The sequence below is a fragment of the Spermophilus citellus genome (assembly GCF_964194105.1).
Source record: "Spermophilus citellus genome assembly, chromosome: X".
NCBI lineage: Eukaryota > Metazoa > Chordata > Mammalia > Rodentia > Sciuridae > Spermophilus > Spermophilus citellus.
Window position 1 is genome coordinate 11,942,293 of NC_138190.1, and position 23,590 is coordinate 11,965,882.

Here is a 23,590-nt window from a genome sequence, read left to right on the forward strand (position 1 = left end):
GTCCTGTTTATTTTTAAATTTTGAGTCAGGTTTTTACTACGTTGCCCAGACTGGCTTTGAACTTGCAATCCCTCTGCCTCAACCTCCCAAGTCACTGGCATTGTGGGAGTATGTCACTGTACCCAGCTAAAAGGTTATTTCCATTAATGTTTATTTTTATTTTTCTCCTGAATGATGCAAGGACCTTTGACTCCACTTATCCTTGCTTACAATTTCTGTTGTTTTTGCCATATATTTTAGTACTATATATTAAATTTCACAACTCATATTATTTTATGCAAGTATTTTTTATTTAGGTCAGAGTTCAGCAAACTTTTTTTTTATAAAGGCCAGATGATAAATTAATTATATTAGTCTCTGTAGTCCATATTGTCTCTGTCATAGATGCTCAGGTTTACTGCTATAGTGACAAGTGGCCATAGACAATATGTAAATGATTATATTTGCCTGTATTTGCACAAACAGACAATAACCTAGATTTGGTCTACAGGCCAACTCCCAATTTAGATTTATAGACAGAGTTATTATTTTATTGTCCCTTCATTTTTTTCTACATCCTTGAGTTTGTATGTGGAATCATTTTTGGTTGTGGTGCTGGGGAATTAACTAGGAATTAGCACCCTAGCCCTGGGATCATTTTTAAGGCAAGGATGTCTGTTCCTATCCTTGTTTTTCAACACTGTTTTGGTAATTCTAGCTAGTGTAATAAGGCAAGAAGAAGAAATAAAAGGCACACAAATCATAAGGGACCCCCCCCAAGAATTATAAACTATTCCTATTTGTAGATGGCGTGATTGTCTGTATAGAAAATACCAAGGAATCTACAAAATAACTCTTGGAGCTAATAAGTGAAATCAGCAAGGTCTAAGGATAAGAGAAAAATGTTCAGAAATGAATTGTATTTGTATATATAAGCCACAAACACATGGACACTGAAATTAAAAAATATAATACCTGGGCCAAGAGTGTGGCTCATAATAGAGTGCTTGCTTTGTATGCACAAGACCCTGGGTTCAGTCCCTAACACTGAGAAGAAAAAAGTGTGAGAGTGTGTGTGTGTGTGTGTTCATACATACAGGGAGAGAATGCCATTCACAGTTACTCAAATATACTTAGGTTAGTAACCAATACGCACAGGACTTGTACACTGAAACACATATAGACATAATATGTTCATGGATCAGAGGGCAGTAAACCTGTTAATTCTATGAAAATCAATATACAAGTTTAATGTAATTCCTATAAAAATCCTAGCAGGATTATTTTTGTAGATGTAGATAATATTTAAAAATTTATATGAAATGACAAATAAACTATAATAGCTAAAATATTTTTTTTTGTACTAGGGATTGAACCCAAGGGCTCTTAACTACTCAGCCACATCCCTAGTCCTTTTTATTTTTTATTTTGAGACAGGGTCTTGCTAAGTTGCTTAGGGCCTTACTAAGTTGCTGAAGTTGGCTTTGGATTTGTGATTTTCCTGCCTTAGCCTCCTGAACCACTAGGATTATAGGTATGAACACTGTGCCTGTCTAAAATAATTTCGATAAGAATAAAAGAGGAAAAATAAGTCTGCCTGATTTTATGACTTATAACTACAGTAATCAAGACTGTGTGGAATCAGTAGAGGAAAAGAAATATAGATCAATGGAATCGGTCAATGAACTTAGAAATAGACCCACAGAAATATGCTCAAATGATTTTTGACAAAAATATCAATATCTTCCTCTCCCTCCCCACCTCTTCCCACCTCTGTTTTGGAGATGGGATCTTGCTTTATCTCCCAGGCTGATCTTGAACTCCTGGGCTCAAGTGGTTCTCCTGCCCTCAGCTTCCTGAATGGCTGGTGGCACAGGCACATACCACCATGTTGGACTTTTTAAAACTTTATTTTTTTATTAGCACACTAATTGAGGTTCAGTGTGATATTTTCGTGCATGCACACAGCATGCATTGATCAAATCCAATCACCTTCCATTCAACCCTTCCAATCTCTATCCATCAGTATTCTACTTTCATGCTTACTTTTTTTTTTTAAGGTGGACACGATGTCTTTATTTTACTTTATGCTGAGGATTGAACCCAGTGCCTCACACATGCTAGGCAATTTATCTACCTCTGAGCCACAACCCCAGCCCTGACTTTTTTTTTAAAGTTTTCATAATGTGAGAGAGTACATGTGATACTTGTCTTTCTGTGTCTGGCTTATTTCATTTAATGCAATGCCCTCCAGTCCCATCCATGTTGCTGCAAATGACAGAATTTAATTTTTGTTTATGGGTGAATAGTACTCCGTTGTGTATATATACACCACATTTTCTTTATCCATTAATTTGTTGATGGGCTTCTAGGGTGATTTCATGTCTTACCCATTGTGAACAGTGCCACAGTGAGCGTGGGTTTTCAGGTACTCTTTGGCATGCTGATTTCATTCTCTTTGGTTATAAACCCTGAATTGAATATATGGATCATAAGGTAAATCTGTTTTTGTTTTTTAAGGAATTTTTGTACTGCTCTTCATAATGGCTGTACTAATTTACATTCCCATCAACAGTGTGTCAGAGTTCCTTTATCTCCATATTCTCGCTTTTGGGGGCCAGGTACTGGGGATTGAACTCAGGTGTACTCAACCACTGAGCCACATCCCCAGCCCTACTTTGTATTTTATTTAGAGACAGGGTCACATTGAGTTGCTTAGTGCCTTGCCATTGGTGAGGCTGGCTTTGAACTTTTGGTTCTCCTGCCTCAGCCTCCTGAGCAGTTGGGATTACAGGTGTGTACCACTGCGTCCGGCTCTCGCTATCATTTCTTAAATTTCATCATAGTAGCCATTTTAACTTGTGGGAGATGGTATATCATTGTAGTTTTGATTTGCATTTCCCTGATGCTAATGATATTGAGTATTTTTTATTTATTTGTTTGCCATTTGTATTTTTTTAAGAAATATCTATTCAGATCATTTGCCCATTTTTAAATTGGATTACTCTTTTTAAAAAAGTTTTTTGAATTGTTTATGTATTCTGGATATTAATCCTCTGTCAGATGAATAGCTGGCAAATATTTTCTCTCAGTTTTTAGGCTGTCTATTCCTGTTATTCACAACAGAGTGAATAGAGAACAGAATGGAGCTTTGATGTTTTTGACAAAATTTCTAAAGCAGTTAAGCAGAGAAGGAAAGATAGCCTTTTCAACAAATGGTGCTAGAAAAATTGACCTTCAATAGGCAAAACCAAAGTGCCTTGATCTAAACCTCATGTCTTATACCAAAGACAACTAAAAATGGATCACAAACTTAAATGTAACATATAAAACATAAAAATATGAGAAATTCTTCAGGACCAAGGGTCCTTTGATCTGATACTAAGGATGCAATCCAGAAAAGAGAAAGATGGATGAATTGGACTTCATGAAAATTAAGAACACTTACTTTGAGAAAGACCTCATAAAAGGATGTGAAGACAAATTCCAGAGTGGGAGGAAGTATTTGCAAATCACATATCTTGATGTGGTGTGGAGTTATGTTCATTATCATTAGCCATTAGGGAAATGAGAATTAAAACCACAATGGGATATCACATCATAACCTATCAGAATGGCTAAAATGAAAAACGGGTGACATCATCAAATGCTGGCAGGAGTGTAGAGAAACTGCATCATTCATACCTTGCTGAAGGTAATACAAAATGATTCAGCCTCACTGTGATTGACTTTTTTTTCCCATCAAGTACTTATAATTTGGGATGCTCTTCACTCTGTGTCCTTTGAGTGTCTCTTGCCTCTGTTTTTTTTTTTTTTTTTTTGGTTAGGCATAAAACTAATTTCTTAATTTCAGTTCCAAGGTCTTTTCCAAGCACGGTTAACTTTTATGATCTCATTTTTTTTAAAAGAGAGAGTGAGAGAGGAGACAGAGTGAGAGAGAATTTTTAATATTTATTTTTTAGTTCTCGGCGGACACAACATCTTTGTTGGTATGTGGTGCTGAGGATCGAATCCGGGCCGCACGCACGCCAGGCGAGCGCACTACCACTTGAGCCACATCCCCAGCCCCCCTTATGATCTCATTTTTGCAGTGGGTTTTCACCGAAGGGCAGGGTGTCTGTTTTTCCTGAGTGATTTTACTCTTTACCTCTGTGACTGAGAATTCTTTGTCCCCTGACTTTCATTACCTTCTTCTCCTTTGCAATAAAAATTCCAGTTTTGAGCTTGGCACATGGTTGTCCAGAGTAAAGGTTGCACTGCCCAGATTTCACTGTAGCTAGTTGTGGCTTTGTGGTTAAGTATGATCTTCTGTTTTGATTGAGCTACAAAAGAAATGGAGCTATTAATTAGCTTTAAAAACTTAGTGAATAGGGAAAATAAAATAGTTGTTATATAGCAGTATGTTCTGAATTGAATTGTGTCTTCCCCAAAATATATGTTGATATTCTAATCACTAGTACTGCAGAACATGACCTTATTTGGAAATAGGGTCTTTGGAGATAAAATCAAGTTAAGATGAAATCATATTGCAGTAAGGTGGGACTATAATACAATACGATTAGTTTTCTCATAAGAAGACAACCATGTGAAGACATAGTCACACAGAAAGAAAGCCATTTGAACACAAAGATTGGAGTGATGATTCTACTATAAGCCAAAGAACTTCTGAGACTTAATATTAAGAAGCTTAGGGAGAGGCATGGAACTTATTCTACCTTACAGCCCTCAAAGGAAACTTTCTAACCCTGCTGACACCTTGAGTTTGTATTTCATGCCTCCAGAATTGTAAGACAATAATATATGTCGATTGTTTTAAGCCCATTTATTACAGCAGCCCTAGGAAACCAATATACTTTGTTTCCAGAATTATTTTTGGGAAACTGTGTTCTGAATGTCTCTGTCCTCCTCAAATTCATATGTCGAAGCTTAATATCCAATGTAATAGTATTAAAAGGGTGGCTTTCAGGAGGTGATTAGTTCATGAGAGTAGGGCATGAGTGGTATTAATGTTTGCATAATAGAGTCCTGAGGGAGCTTGTTTGCACCTTCCACTATGGAAGTTACAGCAAATAAGTGCCATCTATGCCATAGATAACCTTTACCTGACACTGAATCTGTTGGCACCTTGATCTTAGACTTCTCAGTCTGCAAAACTGTAAGAAATAAAATTTCTATTGTGGGCTGGGTGCAGTGGCGCATGCCTGTAATCCTAGTGGCTCCGGAGGCTGAGACAGGAGGATTGTGAGTTTAAAGGCACCCTCAGCAATGGCAAGGTGCTAAGCAACTCAGTGAGACCCTGTCTCTAAATAAAATAAAAAAAATGGGGCTGGGGATATGGCTCAGTAGTCGAGTACCCTTGAATTCAATCCCTGATACCACAAAAAAATTCTATTGTGTGTATATATATATATATATATATATATATATATATATATATATACACAATGTAAAGTAGTACCCAAATGGACTAAGACCTGGGGTATTTTAAGAAATGGTTTGAACATACAGAGACTTCTTTAAATCTGGTGGGTCTTGAGGTGTTTGGACTATGCCTTTTTACTGGAAAAATCTCACTGTACCCAACATAGACATTCTTTATTGCTCACAAGCCAGCTTCCTTATGTTTTTATTGCGATTTGATCTTCTTGAATGCCAGCCAAAGTATAAGGTGAATGGAAGATGCAAGGACTAGGTGGTTTCCATGGAGACTTCTTGCAGAAGCCCTTCCTTTCTCTGTTCAACAGTTGTCAGGGAAACATGTAGTTTCAATTTGTGGGGTCTGCCAATTTCAGTGGCTCTTGGAAGAGGATTTAGTTAAAACCTTTTCAAGATCCGAATAAACAAATTTAGAGAAGAGATTTTAAAAGATTCCTTTATGTTTTATATTAGGTTTTTCTGTAATTTAGGGCCGTTAAGTAGTTTTCTGTGTGAAGTGATCAAACTATCCATTTGTTCATATGCAGCAAATTTCTTTGATCTTTGAGGGAGAAAAACTGAGGTTCAGAAATGGAGAAACCAAAAATGGAGAGCTGATGTCACATGCCACACAATTCTAGCCAGTGCTCTTTAGCATGTCCTACAGTATGAGGAATCCAAGGGACCTGACCTGTACAAAATTGTTTACAGGCTGCTAAGTTTGCTGGCTCAACACTGTATTTATTGCTTCTAGTTAGCTGTTGTTAAATGAGAGGCTGGAGTTGGTGGTGGTAAATGGAAATGGTGGTGAGAGCACAGATTCTAGGTATGAGTAGTTCTAATAAATGAGAATTCCCTAGGGTTATCTATTGTCTCATCTTTATCATTGTGCTCTTTATCAAGCAGTCAGGCATGGTAGATTGTAAAATGCCTACAGTACTTTGCAACTCTTCCTATTAAAGAAGTGGAGCTTGTTTCCCCTTCCCTAGGATTTTGGTTGGCCTTGTGACTTGGTTTATCGATAGAATGCAGAAATGACCTTGTGCAGGTTTTCAGCCTAGATATGAGGAAACATTTCAGTTCCTTACTGCTTTGGGAACTCTGCCACCATGTAAAAAATTCTAGATTGGGCTGGAGGAAGAGACCATGTGGTGGAAAATAGAGGCAGCCAGCCAACCTAAAGCCAACTGTAGAAGTGTAAGTGAGTCCACCTGAGAGCAGTGTGGCACCTGGCCCAGATTTAGCTGAACTCAGCCCAAATTGCTGAGCCCCACAATTTTGAGTGAAATAATTATTTGCTTTAAGGCATTTGGGTTTTGGAGTGGTTTGTTAGGCAGTAGATAATGATATAGCCAAATTTGTAGCCCTGGAATGATGAAGGCTCACCTGTAATCTGCCCTCTGTAACATCCAGGATTCTTAGTAACATAGTCACGTAACCAACAGAAATTGCTTGTGGCTAATTTAATCAGAAAAGGAGTTTGTGGATAAATTTTGGTAATTCATTCTTTCTCCTGGGAAGCCTAGGGGGAGGGTTGAAAATCCACAATTAGAAGGCAACACTGCCAGAAATACAGCTGGATCATGCTACAGAATTGATCCATTGAGGATGGTGATACTGTAGCTACTGAATATTGTATGTCTCCCCCTGTACATCATTGCCTGCATTAGATGTTGGGGGTGGGGCTGCCCCTGGAATTGGGTGTTGCTCCTCTTTACAAGAAAATTATCATCTACTATTCCTGTTGGTTTGCAGCATTTGTTATTGATTAAAATGCCCATATGGGTGTTGGCTGGCAAGCTTATGTCCTGTGTCCATACCCTGATTAAAAATCAATAAGGAAAGTGAGTATCAGAAACTTTTTAGCTGAAAGCAGGTGGAAAACTTCATAAATACTGCAGGGATTCTAATACTGGGAAGCCAGAGGAGAAATGGGAAATGCTCATTTGTTTCTATTCTGTACTCTGGTCAACTCAGTTGGTTATCACACTGTTATGATGAAGTAAGCTTTGTGGTTTGTTCTCCAGTTCTATTGAAAGAAAATACTCAGTTCTGAGCTGTACTCCTGACACCTGCTCCCCCTCACAGATATGTGCTCATGACCACTTGGAAAGCCAAGAAATAACGGAGCCTAACTTGCATGTAGCTCTGGCTGCCAAAGCATAAATAGTATGTGTCTTTTAGTTGGAATGTCCAAAGAGACTTTGCCATAAGTGAGTGGTGTCTTAGTGCCTAAGAATTTGGAAAACTGCACAGTGAATTTGATTCATGTGATATTTCTAATATAAATTGTTGGGTAGCAAGATCTTTCAATTCAGATGATTTCCTAATTTTTAGCATTTCTCTAACTCCTTTAGACTCTGAAGTTCCTACTTGCAAAACCATTCATGTTGGATTAGATACTAGAAATAATTCCCACAAAGAGAAAGGCCCAGTTTCTACTTGGTGTGTAGTAGTCTTTGCTAAATTTCGATCATCTTTTACAAAATTCTTAGGTACACACTCCAATCAGATTATAAATCCTTTGACAACAGGGATTGTTCTTTCTTTGTCAGATATCTTTTAGTTTTGAAATCTCTAAGCATGGCTTATGAGAGTGAACTGAACTTTGGATAGAACATCCTGGAAGCAATTAGAACCTGGATCTAAGCTCACCAATTGTGGTGGGGGTCATCAATTTAGTGGGACCAGTGGATTGTATCCTCTGGCAATGGAAAGTCTATCTAGGCTGATGAAACAGTATTTACAGGTGATTTGAGATAGGTGCAGAAGACTCATGAGGACCTTAGGGATGTCCCTTCTGGTAAGTGCAGATCAATGGCATGAGACCTCAGATCACAGACTTTAGGGATTTGGTTATCAGGGAATTGTCAGCAGGTAGCTGTTGATAAGGTAGATGAGAGTAAGTTCAAGCCTTAAAATGATGGGTGCCTAGAGAGGAAAGAGGATGAATGTGAATAGTTGAGACACAGAAAGGGGACTTGATCATGGAAAGAGGTCAGTTAGGTCAATATTATATGCCCATTAGGTCACAGTAGTGACAATATCAGTATTGTCTTGGTGCTTGGTTCTGATCGGTTGGGCCGGAGCCTCTTAAACCCAACTGGATTTGCCATAGATGCAGAAGGCCTGAGTGTGCTGGTTGTCATGGGACCTTTTTGTGAGGAGAACACTCATGAACAGGGAGGAAGGGCCCTTCTCCAGCTTTATTGCCCTGGAGCAGCTCACTTCAAATGGGATCAGCCTCCTCAACCGGAGGCTGTTAGAATGTCAGGGAAGTAAGAGATGTATTTGTTATTTTAACAATTGGATAGGGTCCTTAGTGAGAACTTGACAAATCAAATTGATGAAGTCAAATTGCTTATCCTACCCAAAATGGATGTTTCTGGTAAGAGTTTAGCTTTGTGCTAGAGGCTTCAAAATATCTGGATTTAGGGTCAAGTGTGAGAACCCTAGTGTGATCTAAGACTGAACTTCTATCCATTTATTCATTCCCTTAGCATGTTGAAGATCTGTGTGCAATACTGATGCTCCATATAGTTGAAATGTAAAGAAATGGGACACATTTCTTTAAAAAATAAATTGTATGAGTGCAGATAAAATAGTATAGATAAATATAGAATGGATTGAAATAAACCTCATAAAATTCCAAATAACCTGAGCCTATAGTTTTACTTTTGAGAAGCTCTAAAAAATGTCGATAAATGAACTGTCTGCAAAGCTAATCCTTTGGCTGGTGAGATAAAGTCTAAGTTGCCAGAACCAGTAAAAGTCGTATGTAATTTTGGCAATGCATTTGTGTTCACCTGAGATTTCTCTACCTCCAGCTGTACAAAAATTCTGTGATACATAGAGCCTCAAACCCTGAGCCAGAATTCTAAAGCTAATTTTCTTTTGTAATCTGAGCTATAATTGCATTTTAATTTGGTTCTGGAGTCAAGACTTCTTGTGTATATATGTGTATTTCCTTCATCTCATTAATTCCTGCCATTTATGTCAGTGCCTGGGACACAGTCTGCTCTCAGTAAATGTTAGTTTTTACTGTGGAGTCTGCTATTCTTTTCTTCTAAACCTATGGGAGGATGCTTCCTTTGTGTCTCAGCAGTTCACCCCATCACCTCTTCCCCTCTGTTCAACCTTCAGTTATTAGATCCTAATTTCTTCCCAGGCAGATGCCAGTCCTAAGGAACTCCTGACCCTGTGGTGATGCATGCCTGTATGTGTGAAGCCAGCTGGGCAGTTTGGAAAGCTGTGGCATTGGTTTGCCAAAAAAGACCTAGTTTACAAAAATCATAAAAGACCATTGTCATCAAATGCCATCATTATCTATAATCCTTCCTCATTCCAAAAAAAACAATCTAGGTGCATAATAAAATCTCTAGAATCACTCAGTCAGGCCTATAGATGCCGATCCATTGTGCAAGAACCTGTATTCCCGTTTCTGATTAATTTAATGCTGATAATCCCAGACCTTCTGTCAGCTCCCTAAAAGCAGAAGAGAGAATGAACCATGAGAATCATGGGCATGATCAAAACAGCTAGCCTGAGTGGAGAATGTCTTTTTTTTGGTCATTAATAACCAGACTGGCTGGATGTGGTGGCACACACGTATAATCCTAGTGGCTCAGGAGGTTGAGGCAGGAGGATTGTGAGTTCAAAGCTGCCCTAAGCAACTAAACAAAACTCTGTCTCATTATAAAGAACAAAAGGCCTGGGGTATGGCTCAGTGATTGAGCACCTCTGGGTTCAATCCTCAGTAAATGCTGCTCCCCCCAAAAGAACCATACTAATTTATATTTGATTCTTTACTATATCTCTGTTTTAATATATAACATAATACCACCATAGACTAAGTTAATTCAAAGTTCTGGGAGGATGGGTTGCATTCCCCTTTGGCTTTGCCTACATGGAATCAGGTGATTACAAAATTATTTACCTGAGGTTCTACTTCTTGTTATTCTGTGATCAGGCCAGTGTCTTTGATCCTTTAGATTTTAACAAAGTATTTGGTTGAATATGTTGATAGAGTCACATAATTCACTATCTAATGGTACAAGATACCATACATAGGAGTTCTTGTTAAGCCATCAAGGGTAAAAACACAATAGGCATATCTAACTTATTCTGTGAGCCTTCTTTGCTAGAAATCAGTGGCATGGGTTCTGTGGGGAAAACAAAGATGTTCAAAAAATGCAGGACTTGCCCTCAAGAGACTTTTTATTATTATTTTTTATTATTTTTTGTGCAGTGCTTGGGATTGAACCCAGGGCCAACCTTTATTTTATTTATTTATTTTTATGTGGTGCTGAGGATTGAACCCAGGTCCTTGCATGTGCTAGGTGAGCACTCTATCACTGAGCCACAACCTCAGCCCCCTAAATTTATTTTTAATAGATACTACATTCATATGATTCAAAATTCAGAAGGTATAAAATGATATGCAGTAAACTGTTTCCTCCCCATGTGCCCTAGCCTCTCAGTTTTCTTCCCTGGAGGCAGCTGGCAGCCACTTTTGCTAGCTTCAGCTTCCAGAAATAGCTTATAAACATATCAATAAATGCATCTAAATATTCAGCCTTCGTTTGAAAGAAATGTATGGATAAATCTGATTAGTGGAACTTAGGTGATATGCTTGGATATGAGCTGCTAGGGAATCTGGGAATTTTGATTCTCTGTTTTTAAGCCAGGAAGTGGGATTTGGAATATACAATTCAAAAAAAAAAAAAGACTTTTCCAAAAAAGATGGGCAGTCACAGATATGACAGATGTCCACAAAGTTTCCTAGAATTCTATTGTGTGGATTAATCACAGTTGATTAATATCTTAGAGGTGGACCTCCAGGTGTTTTCTGATCTGTTAATTGGTGCTGTATTGAATGAGCTTATACTTATGTCATTTTACTTATGTAACATGGAATATAAATTTCAAATGGCCAAACTTGACAGTGAGTACTAGGTAGGATATTATGATATCATATGGCTCTCATGGTGTTTACTTCTCTCTATATCACAGTAACATCTGTGTGGTATTCTTGCCAGAAATGTTTGAGCTGAATGTAATCATAAGAAAACAAATAAATCCCAAATGTGGGACATTCTGAGGACAGCTGGTCTGGACTCTTGAAAGGATTCAATGTCATTAAGGACCAAGGGGGATTGTGCCAGATTAGGGGGAGACTAAGGGAACATAAGATTAAAATGCAGTGCATGAACATTGATTAAATACTGGATCAGAATAGGAAAATCCAGCTAGTAAGCCATTTTGAGGACAATTGAGGAAATGTGAGTGTGGACCATGTGTTATATGATAATATTGTGTCACTGTTGATTTCCTTTGGTGTGGTGATGCTGGTGTAGTGGTGTAGGAAAATATCTCTGTTTCTAGGAGGTAAACAATAAAGTACTTAGGGGTGGTGGGTCATGAGATGTGTCTATAACCTACTTTTCAGATGGTTTGGCAAAGTGGGAAGGAAGAAGGGTGTGGATGTGTGTAGAATAGGTTGTTTTGTTCCATGATGCTCATTTCCTAGCATACACAGTGCTTTTGGTGGTGAGTGGCCAATATACTTTAAAATTAATAAGTACTTTAAGGTATTAATAGGATCCTCTGTCAGAAAACACAACTAAACACTGTATGTCTGACCTCCTTTTAGGAGTGTGGTTTGGCTTAGGCATATACCACAGTACCTTATATTGGTCAGTAGGATAGAGGGGTTTGTGTTTTGTTTAGTGGTTTACCCCAAGTCCCTCTGGACTGCCAGTCTATTGAATATTAGAAAGTATAAATGAGTAGGAAAGGGAAAAGCCAGCATATCATTAACCTGCCTCCTCAATTGTTTCCTAAGAGGCTGAGTTACAACTTGTAAGTGTGTGCTTCAGACTCTCGTCAGGATTTCTGTTGTTGAGTGTGCCTACTTGGGAGCTGACACCACTTGGGGGTGTGCTGAGTCAAAAGAGGCACCTTTCTGGAGTGTTTAGTGGCTGGGACACCACTGAGGGATTCTCCCGAGCTCTGAGGCTTATGACCAGAATGGAGAATGGTGGAAGCTTTGACTTAACCCCATACCCTCCTAGCTGAGCAGGAAGGGAACAGAGAAGTTAAAATTCTGTTATATTCCTGCAGGAGCTCTTGGGTTATATGGTGTGAGATGACTAAAGCCAATTTAGCAGCCACTTGTAAAAGTAATTACAAAATGAGAGAAAGAACTATTCTGCTGCTACAGGCTGTGAAAACTAATTAATTCAACATTCATTGAGCAACTGAGTATATACCAAGCATCATAAAGTACATATCCCTGGGAATACAAATGATAAGAACATAATTTTGCCTTGTGTTGGCAACTTGGGATGGGGGAAGGAGATGGGGTACAGTGGAGACAGTTACCACTGTACTGATTTAACTGTATTACAAGGCTTGTGATGTGATAGCTGGTAAAAAGTGGTTTGAGAATGCAGAAAACATGCCACATGGGATTGCTTAAGGTTCAGAGGCAAGGTTGGTCTTTGGGTGACTTAAAGAATAAGCCCGACAGGCAAAGAAGTGGGGAGCTATTTGGCTTCCATGCAGAGGGCTCAGCAAGTGCTCATAAGCCCAAATGGATTTGGGTGTTGAGAGATGGGTTGGAATCTGGTGTGGTTACAGCCTTAATTAGCTGCAGGGCGAGGGTTTTTGGAAGGGTAGTTTGGGCCAGACAGGGGGGCCTCAAAAGCCACTCCGGAGTCTTGAGTTTTGCAGGAAGGGAACGCGGAGCCCTGGAAGCCCTTTGCAGTTGGAAGATGTCCCGGTTTTAATAAGAGACCATGAAGGCTGGTGTGTGAAGGTGCACCGTCTAGGGAAGACTGGGAGCAGTGGAGTCAGAGCAAAGAATCTGGACTTTGCCAAGTGCAGCCCAGAGAGAGAATAGAAAATAGGGGTGCTTTTGGAGAAATTTTCCAGGTCCTCTCTCTAAGAGTTTTTAAGTTTCAAAATGTAAGGAGGCCTTTAAAAATACTTGAAAGAGAGAAACTTATTCAAACCTTTGAACAGTTCTGAAAATTTATTACATATCAGCTAGGAAAGAGAGTATTATTTCAGGCAAACTGAAACGTGTGTGGATTGGTTATTCAGCACAGTCACTTAATCTTACAGAATTAGGTAGGAGGGAAGCTATTTTAGTGGCCTTCAACCTCCTTCCAGAACTTTGTCCAGGATCCACCCACATTGTTGGTGATTTTTTTTTTTTTCTGATTTGTATCCAGCATCCCAGCAGTTTAATGTGCATCTGTAAGCTGTAAGGAAGTTGATTTCATCCATTCCCCTTTTTCCATTTCTTGCCTTCCACCTGAAAAAACAAACTCTAGTCCATAGGTCCTTATTCTGTTTTATAAATTTGTACAACACGTAATCTCAGATGGATCCAGCCGAGAGTGTAACAGGTTTAAAGTTTAAACTAAAAAGTAAGAGTGGAATCTTTTCATTTTTTCTTTATTTTGAGTAAATCTCAGTGACTTAGATTGTTTGAAGAAGAAATATTGTAGAATACCTCCTGCTCATGGAGTATCTGGAATAAATCACCACCTTTTTTCCTTCAGATATCATCAAAACATTTCTACCCATAATTTAGAGCTTTTCCAGACGGAATTTAAACTTAAAATACTTTGAACCCTGATGAACAACAACAACAACAAATCTTATAAAATCAACCTGTTTTTTGGATCAAGAAGTCCCAGACTATGAGACTCCATATGTAAATTCCAAAGGCTTATAATTATTTTCTCTTCCTTGAGAACTGAATATTTCAGAATGTTCTTGGCATGCTTCTCAGAGGTTTCATGTATAAAGAACAGGAAAAGTGACCTATGGGCTTACCTCGGTTAAATGTGTATATTCTACTTTGTATACAAAGCAGTGATTCTAATGCTGTATTCGACCAAAGAACAGATTCCAAGGTAAACAAGGTGCTTTACTAATGTCAGATTAGGGCATGAGTCTTAAACTACCATAATAAATGTTATACCAGTATTTTCGGTTACCTGTAATAAAGAGATTTCCAGTTCAGTGTAGTAGCTGTGGTAAAGGAATAACTGAAGGTGAACTTGATACTACATGGTTACCTTTTGAAATGTAGTTGTTATGTTTTTCACATATTAAGGATTACAATTTCTTTTTTTCCTTTTTTGGTACTAGGGATTGAACCTAGGGGCACTTTACCACTGAACCACATTCCCAACACTCTCCCCCTGCCTTGGGTACTGGGGATTGAACTCAGGGGCACTAGACCACTGAGCCACATCCCTAGCCCTAGTTTTGTATTTTATTTAGAGTCAGGGTCTCACTGAGTTTATTAGCACCTCACTTTTCCTCTGGCTGGCTTTGAATTCTTGATACTCCTGCCTCAGCCTCCAGACCCAGCTCTTTTAAAATATTTTATTTAGAGACAAGATTTTGCTGAGTTACCTAGGGTCTTGCTTAGATGCTGAGGCTGGCCTCCAACTTGTGATATGAAGAATGAACCTCCATAAACCTATCACCTGACTTTAACCATTATTAATTCTTGGTTATGCTTGTTTTACCATGTGCCCACTTCCCTGTTTATGCTGAAGCACATCCAAGACAATGTATCATATGGTGTTCATTTATAGACATTTGAATGGCTTCCTCTCAGAATACACTGGGAAATAAATTATACCCAGGATATTGGGAAGAGCAAAAGTCACATTTGAGCTCCATTCAGGTGTGGGGAAGGATTTTCTAGTTCCAGGTGATGGGATGGAAATCACCAATTATTGTAGTATCTTAAAAATATGTGTGTAGTACTTTTTTTTCTTTCAGTACTAGTGATTAAACCCAGGGTTGCTTTACCACTGAACTACATCCCCAGCCCTTTTCATTTTTTATTTTAAGACAGGGTTTCACTAAGTTGCACAGGCTAGCCTTCTGCTTGCTACCTTTTGCCTTAGCCTTCTGAGTACTTGAAGTTACAAGAGTGTCCCACCGTGCCCTACTGTTCAGTACTTTTGTGTTCTTCTGAAACGAGCACCCAAAATATAATTTCAATGATTAGGAAATAATTTCTCCTGAGAACTTTGTGATAATAATTTACTTCTAATTTTGATAAACTAGGATAATCCACAAGTAGTGGTAATAACTAAACTGTTCTCTTCACCCCAGTGACTCTAGACTTTGTACATTAGAATCCACCCCCTAAAAAAATCACTCTCCTTTGTAAGAGGAGTAACAGCCATCCTTTGTCACCTTTATTTTAATCTTTGAAAGAGGAGGAAAATAAGTACTGAAACATCATGGGTAAGTAGAACTTAATGATCTGAATTAAAAAATCTCCCTGTCAACTGGAGGAGAGGGAAACCAACTGGTGTGGATATGTAGGTTCCCAAGCGACTTTTGGTTAGCTACCTTGTGAAATTCTTCACATTTCATCATATATCTTGTCTCATTTTCCTGTTACAAAATGGAGTTTTCAGCATTACTTTTCTTATCTGTTTTCAGATCACAGAACTGTGTGGTGCAAAACGGGTTGGTTATTTTGGTCCAACACAGTTTTACGTTGCCCTGAAATTAATTGCTGCGGCACAGTCTGGCCTGCCTGTGCGGATAGAAAGTATTAAATGTGGTGAGTATCTCACACTTTATATTTTTTTATTGTCTGTGACAGGTTTCTTATTTATGAGGACAATTTTTAGTGGGGTTAGGGCCTATTCTATAAGCTTTTGTGGAATTTCTCCTCACTTCCTCCAACTCTGGAAAAAAAAAAAAACCTAGCAGGTGGCTTAGTTCCTTTCTTTTTTAAATGGGCAAAAAAATTCAGAGAGTGACCTGAGATTAGTTCCATTTAACTGACTTGCAGTTAAAACAGATTTTGTTATTTAGGATGAGACTGGGACAGGACTTCTAGAGCCTGTGGCAAAATAATAAGATTCAGTTTAATTTTCCACTTGAGGTATCTATAATGTCACTTAAGGCTCTCTTAGGGATTAGGGGTGGAGTGATGGAGAGAGTTGAGTGGAACTGTACTTTTTTTTCTCTTTTCCATTCCTTTAAGTCACATCAGATATGCTCATCCTTTAATTTCCAGTTCCCAAAGCACTGTACTAAAATTTTGGCAGAATGAATCTATCTTCTCATAGTTCTGATTTATTATTCTCTTATCTTTCCATCCCTGTTCCCAGCCCACTAATATGCTTGAGCTCTCTCCACAGCTTAAACAAAAAGCAAAGGCCCCAAATATTAATATTATTTCTACTGCCTTAGAAGGAGATTTTAAAATCCATATGAAGAAGGTGATTATCAGAGGAATGCACTCAAGTCCTTTGATAATTCACTGTGATACAAAGTACTTTCATATATCCACATGGTTATGCAGGAAATTTGTTTCTTTTCCTCATTTTGAGGTAAAGATTACTCAGCTGTTCTCTCCTGTCCTATGAGGATTGTGGTAGACACCTAATTGTGTTAAATATTTATGGTTAATTCATAGAGACTGTGTGGACAATCCAAATATCTGAGATGATTGCTGGCTATGATAGCTGGCTATGGGAGACAAAGCCCCTTACACTAAGCATCAGAGGGCTGCAGTCATCTGTTAATCTTTTTCAAGGACTTAGAGTGTGCCAGACACTGTCATATTTAATCCTCAGAGCATCCCAGTAAAGTAGGTGCAGTGCTTATTAGGTTTACATTGTTTGGTATAAACTATAGTAATACATGCCACAACTATCTCAGTGCCTTCACTAGACAAAGATTCTTGTCCCACTTTGCAGTGAGTCAGGGTGACCCTCTAGAGCAGCTGTTCTCCATGTGGTGGCCCTGTGATCCTGGCTGCTTTACCTTATGGCATCTCCAACACAAAACCTGTCCCCCCCAATTGCTGCAACAGGGAAAGAGTTTCTCACCCTAGCAGTTAAATTCTTTTGGCCTGAATGTGACTCATATTTTTGCTGCTCAAAGTGCATTGGCCAGAACTTTTCACATGGATCTGATTCACTGCAGAGCAAACTGGGGAAACACAATTCTCTCAGGTGACTTCGAGGAGAGGAGAACTGGTTATGGCATAACATTGCGAGTCTCTACTGGGGTGTTATTATTGTCCCAATCTTACAGATTTGGAAATTGAAGTTTAGCGAGGTTGAGTAACTGAATATATATATATACCCAGGATTAGTAAAATTTAGAGTCATCATCTCTGCCTCTGGACCCTATGCCCCATTGCTATGTAAAATGGCTTCTTCTCCATTCCTCTTTCCTTTTAGTAAGGTGCTAACTATAACCTGCAATCTTGAAATATTTTCCAAATGGGAAAATAATTGGACCCAAAAGGTATGTGTTTACATTACAGAATTTGGTTCTTTGACATAGGTTTCTTGATGGAACATCATTTCATCAGGTGGCTTGGTGTCTGTTGCTAGAAGACAATCTGCCCTAAGACTGTTGCTACAAGACTGCTACAGCAGTCATTGGCTTTGACGGCTGAAAGTTACATCATATTGAATTTGGATTTGTCATAGTTCTTATTCCATTGTAAATGGGTATTAAAACTTTATTGTAGGGGTTTCCAATGTTATCTTCTGAAAAGTTAGAGCTAATTTGTTGTATACTAGAATAAACTTCTGGTGCATGCCTATAATCCCAGTGGCTCTGCAGTCTGAGGCAGAGGATTGTGAGTTCAAAGTCAGCCTCAGCAATTCAGCAAGACCATAAGGAACTCAATGAGACCCTGTCTCTAGTTAAAATACAAAAAAGGGCTGAGGATGTGGCTCAGTGGTTAAGTGCCCCTGGGTTCAATCCCCAATAACCAAAAAAACTTCTGACACTTTTATTACCTATTTTAAGTTAAACTTAAATCTTTCACCTGATTTGTGGGGCCAAATGTTTTCTCTGATAAGTGGATGCTAATCCATAATGGGGGGTGGGGTGATGGGATGAGTAGAGGAACTTTGGATAAGGCAAAGGGGAGGAAGGGGAGAGCAGGGGGTATGGGGGTAGGAAAGATGATGGAATGAGATGGGCATCATTACCCTAGGTACATGTATGATTGCATGAATGGCATGACTCTATTTCATGTACAACTAGAGAAGTGAAAAATTTTGCTCCATTTGTATACAGTGAATCAAAGAGCTTTCTACTGTCATGTATAACTGATTAGAACTAATAAAAAAATAAAAATCTTTTACCTGATTTGTTCCTAGATCTACAGCTTAATTTCCTAGGGGCTGTGAAAAGGATTGTCAAAGTATTTGTGTAAAGGATTAGTACCTTCTCATAAAGAAATAAAGTTTTCTTGTTTGTATTTTAGAAACATTGATGTAGCCTTTTTAATATATATTTAGTTGTAGTTGGACACAGTATCTTTATTTATTTTTATGTGGTGCTGAGGATCAAACCCAGTGCCTCACACATGCGAGGTGGGTGCTCTACCACTGAGCTACAGCCCCAGCCCAAAGGACTTTTTTTTTTTTTTTTTAGTTATAGAGGGACACAGTATCTTTATTTTGTTTGTTTATTTATTTATTTATTATGTGGTGCTGAGGATCAAACCTAGTGCCTCACATGTGCAAGGCAAGCACTTTGCCACTGGGTCACAACCCCAACCCCTGATGTAGCCTTTTTTTTTTTTTTTTTTTTTGATACCAGGGATTGAACTCCAATCACTGAACTACATCTCTATCCCCTTTTACAATTTTTTATTTTGAAACAGGATCTTGCTAACTTACTCAGGGTCTCACTAAGTTGCTGAGTCTGGCTTTGAATTTGTGATCCTCCTACCTCAGCTTCCCAAGCCACTGGGATTACAGGCATGTGTCACTAGTCTTGGCTTGATGTCTTTTACCTCTGGGGGTTTATGTATATCCAGAGTTTATTCTGAATTGTCTTCCTTCATTCGAAGTTTTACTAAATAAAAGTTATTTGTAGTTAGCATATTTTGCTTAAGAATAAAGGCAAGATTGGGCCAAACTTTGAGCCACCACCTAGAATTTTCCACTTTGTTGCTTGCATCTTATTAGCTTGATGTTTGGCGACATAAACTTTGAAGGCCTCTGTGAAGCTCTAACCTGAAAGCCTAGTGGTAGCCCTGTCACTTTCAGGCAGTCACATCCATTGAGTTGTGAATGGATACCCTTATTTTAAGAATGGCATGCATGTGTGTGTGTGTGTGTGTGTGAGAGTGTGTGTGTGTGTGTGTGTGTGTGTGTGTGTGTGTGTGTGTGTGAGAGAGAGAGAGAGAGAGAGAGAGAGAACCTCTATCCCTTAGTTTTTCCAGTTTTGGTAAATGACACCACCATCTACAGATGTTCATGCCAGAGATCCAGAAGTCATCCTGGATTCCTCCTTTTTCCTCACTCCCCAATATAGTCATCAGTAGCACTGGCAGTATGGTTCTAGTGTCACTGCTTGTTGCCTCCATCTCTTTGTTCCCACTAGACCAGGTCACCTTCTACAATTACCTGGGTAACACAATGTTTTTGCCATTGTTTTTCTGGTCTTCTCTTTTCTCTTTTCCTATCTCATTTCCAACTTGAGAAAGAGTGACCTTTACAAAACAGATGTATAAAATTTCATCCTCTTTCTTAAAACTCTACAGACTAATTTGCTTATTGTGTGTAGTAGAGTGGCATTGATCTGTAAGACTCTGCATATAATCTAGTCCCTGTTTACTATTCCATTTTTATATCAGAGCTCTCTCCCTCACTTGAACTTTTTTCCTTAGCCTCATGGCCTTCGAGCCATTTCTGGGCAATCTCTTTCCAGCTGTAGGACATATATACATGCTATGTTGACGTCTTAAGTTCCTAAGGGTGGGTTCCTCTTCCCTTCTGTGTCTCATGGTTGCTTTGTTCTCATCCTTCAGGATTCAGAGACTGCTCCCACCATCCTATCTAAAGTATGTCTTGTTATATTAATTCATTAATTATGGGAGTAGCATATGGTAAAGCTGGTTTTAGAAAGTGTAGAGAGTCAGAGGTGTTTGTAGTCACAGAAGGAAAGGAGGCTGGAATAGGATTGGTATATTACATATAAAACCAATTAACATTCTATAGGGCAATAAAATTGGAATTCATTTATTGTACTCTTTTAGAAGATAAAATTTATTTGCAGTGTTATTAAATGAGAGTTACTTGTTAGCTAACAGTTTTCTACAATTTAATAGCTACCCTTTCAGAATTGCAACTTGGGAGGCTGAGGCAGGAGGATCAACTCCAGCCTCAGCAACTTAGTGACAATCTAAGCAGCTTATCAAGACTCTGTCTCTAAATAAAATATAAAAAGAGGTCTGGGGAATGTACCCCTGAGTTGAAGAGTAAATAGTAAGTTGCAACAGAAGTCCATAAACCTAGAGAGTTAAGTCATCTGTGGACGGGCCCATTGGATAATTCTTCTGCAGGATCTGTTTCCTTATGTGATATTTTAAATTTTTATTTTTTATTAGTTGCTCGAGACAATACAATGATCTTGGCATATCATACATTTGATTCAAATGGGGTATAAATTCTCATTTTTCCACGTGTACATATTGCAGGATCACATTGGTTATACAGCCATGTATATACATACAGCAATACTAGTGTCTGTTGTATTATCCTTATGTGATTTTTATCCTTAATTCTATTTATATGATGTATTATATTTATTGATTTTTACATATTGAGCCATCCTTGTATCCTTGTAATGAAACCAACTTAATTTTGGTGTATGATATCTTTAATGTGATATTGAATTCAATTTGCCCATTTTTAAAAAAAAATTTAAAAAAATCTACGCTGGTCAAGGAAATTGGTCTACAATTTTTTTGTTTTGTTTTTAGTTTTTGGTTTGTGTGTGTGTACATGTGTATCCTTATCAGGTTTTGGCATCAGGGTAATGCTGATGTCATAAAATAAGTTTGGAACAGTTCCTTCTCTTTTCTACTTTTGTTATCGTTTGAGGGTCATTTCTTTTAGTTCTTTGAGAGTCTAGTAAAGTTCAGCAGTTAATCCATCCAGAGATGGATTTTGCTTTGTTGTGAGACTTTTTTTTAAAATACTGCTCCAATCTCATTACATCCTGTTGTTCTGTTTAGGTTTTTAAATATACTGTTGGTTCAGTTTGGGTAGGTTTTTATGTGCCCAGAAATTTGTCCATTACTTCTAGATTTTTCAATTTATTGGCATATAGTTTTTCAAATATTTCTAAATAATCCTTCAAATTTCAGTGGAATCTGTTGTATCCCCTTTTAATTCTTAATTTTAATTATTTGGGGTTTCTCTCTTTTCATTAGTTTAGCTAAAAAGTTCGGAATTTTCTTTATCTTTTCAAAGAACCAACTGTTTGTTTCATTTATCCTTTTGTGTTGCTTTTATTTATTTATTTACTAGCTTATTTATTATTTATTTATTTATTTTCACTAGGGGCACTTTATCACTGAGCCACATCCCAGTTGAACTCAGGGGCTGTTAAACACTGAGCCACATCCCAATCCTTTTTATTTTTACCTGTTTATCTATTTTTCTATTTATTTATTTGGTACCAACAATTGAACTCAGGGATGCTTTACCACCAGCCACATCTCCAGTCCTTTTTATGGCTTTTATTTAGAGACAGGTGCTTGCTGAGTTGCCTAAGCAACTAATTTGCTAAATTGCTGAGGGTAGCTTTGAATTTGTGGTCCTCCTGCCTTAAGCACCCCGGCTGCCGGGATTACAGGGAGCACCACCATGCCAGCTTACTTTTTGAGACAGGGCCTCACTAAGTTGCTGAGGCTATTGTAGACTTGCAATCCTGCTTCAGCCTCACAAGTTCTGGGATTACAGGCTTGCACCACCGCACCCAGCTGTTTTGTACTTTAGTCTCTATTTCATTTATTTCTGCTCTGATATTCATTCTTTCTTTCCTTCTACTTATTTTGAGTTTGTTTTGTTTTTGTTTTTCCAAGACCTCAAGATGCATCATTATGTTATTTGCAGGTGCTCCCTCTCCCTCTTAATGTAGACACTAATTGCTGTAAACTTCCTTCTTAGTATTGCTTTTTCTGTATCACACAGGTTCTAGTGTATTATGCTTACATTTTTGTTTGAGTCTATAAGGTTTTTTTTTGAGAGAGAGAGAGAGAATTTTTTAATATTTTTTAGTTCTCGGTGGACACAGCATCTTTATATTATTTTTTATGTGGTGCTGAGGTCAAACCCAGTGCCCTAAGCATGCCAGGCGAGCGCGCTACTACTTGAGCCACATCCCCAGCCCCAGAGTCTATGAGTTTTTAACACCCCCCTCCCCCTGGCCAATTTCTTCAGTGACCTACTATTCAGTAGTGTGTTGTTCAATCTCCATGCATTTGTATAGTTTGTTTTGTGGTTGGTTGCTAGTTTTATTCCTTTATGATCTGATAAAATGCCAGAAATTATTTCAGTTTTTTTTTGATGCTGTTAAGTCTTGCATTATGGCCTAATATATAATCTCTTGGAAAAGATTCCGTGTGCTGATGAAAAGAATTTCCCTTATGCATGTGTTGGATAGAATGTTCTGGCAATGTCTGTTAAGTCCATTTGATCAATAAGTGTCATTTAACTCTGATATTTTTTTGTTGATTTAAATTTTTTTTTAGTTGCAGATGAATGCAATACTTTTATTTATCTATTTTTATGTGGTGCTGAGGATTAAACCTGGTACCTCACACATGTTAGGCAAGTGCTCTACCACTGAGCTACAATGTCAGTCCCTGATTTTCTTTTTTGTTGTATGATCTGTCTGTTGGTGAGAGTGGGGTATTGAAGTTACCCACTATTATTGTATTGAAGCCTGTCTCTTCCTTTGGGTCTAGTACTGTTTGCTTTATAACATTGGGTGCTCTGATGTTCATTCAGTGCATACATATTTATAATCACTATCTTCTTAGTTAATTGTTCCCTTGGTTAATATGTAGTGACCTTCTTTGGCTCCTCTAATTTTGGCTTAACATCTATTTTTGTTGGATATAAGTACAGCTACTTCTTTTCTTTGTAGTCCATTTGGTTGGAATATAATTTCCATCCCTTTACTTTTATTCTGTGTAAGTCTTTGCAGGTTTGGAGAGTTTGTGGGGGTCACATACTGTTGGGGTTTTTTTTTTTAAATCTGGTTAACCAGCCTGTGCCTTTTAATTGGAGAATTAAAACCATTTACATTCAGGGTTATTATTAAAATGTGTGTAGTTGTTCCTATCATTTTGTTGATTTTTAAGGTTGTTTTG

General features: G+C 38.2%; 1 protein-coding gene across 3 annotated transcripts in view; it reads left to right on the top strand.

The window, feature by feature from the left end:
- Nucleotides 1-23,590, top strand: part of REPS2 (RALBP1 associated Eps domain containing 2) — a 216,049-nt gene that overhangs the window by 50,940 nt on the left and 141,519 nt on the right. For all 3 annotated transcript variants that reach the window (XM_081278301.1, XM_081278302.1, XM_081278303.1), the window contains exon 2: nt 15,880-16,003. In XM_081278301.1, the coding sequence (XP_081134427.1) occupies nt 15,880-16,003 (124 nt within the window). The remainder of the gene's footprint in view (nt 1-15,879; nt 16,004-23,590) is intronic.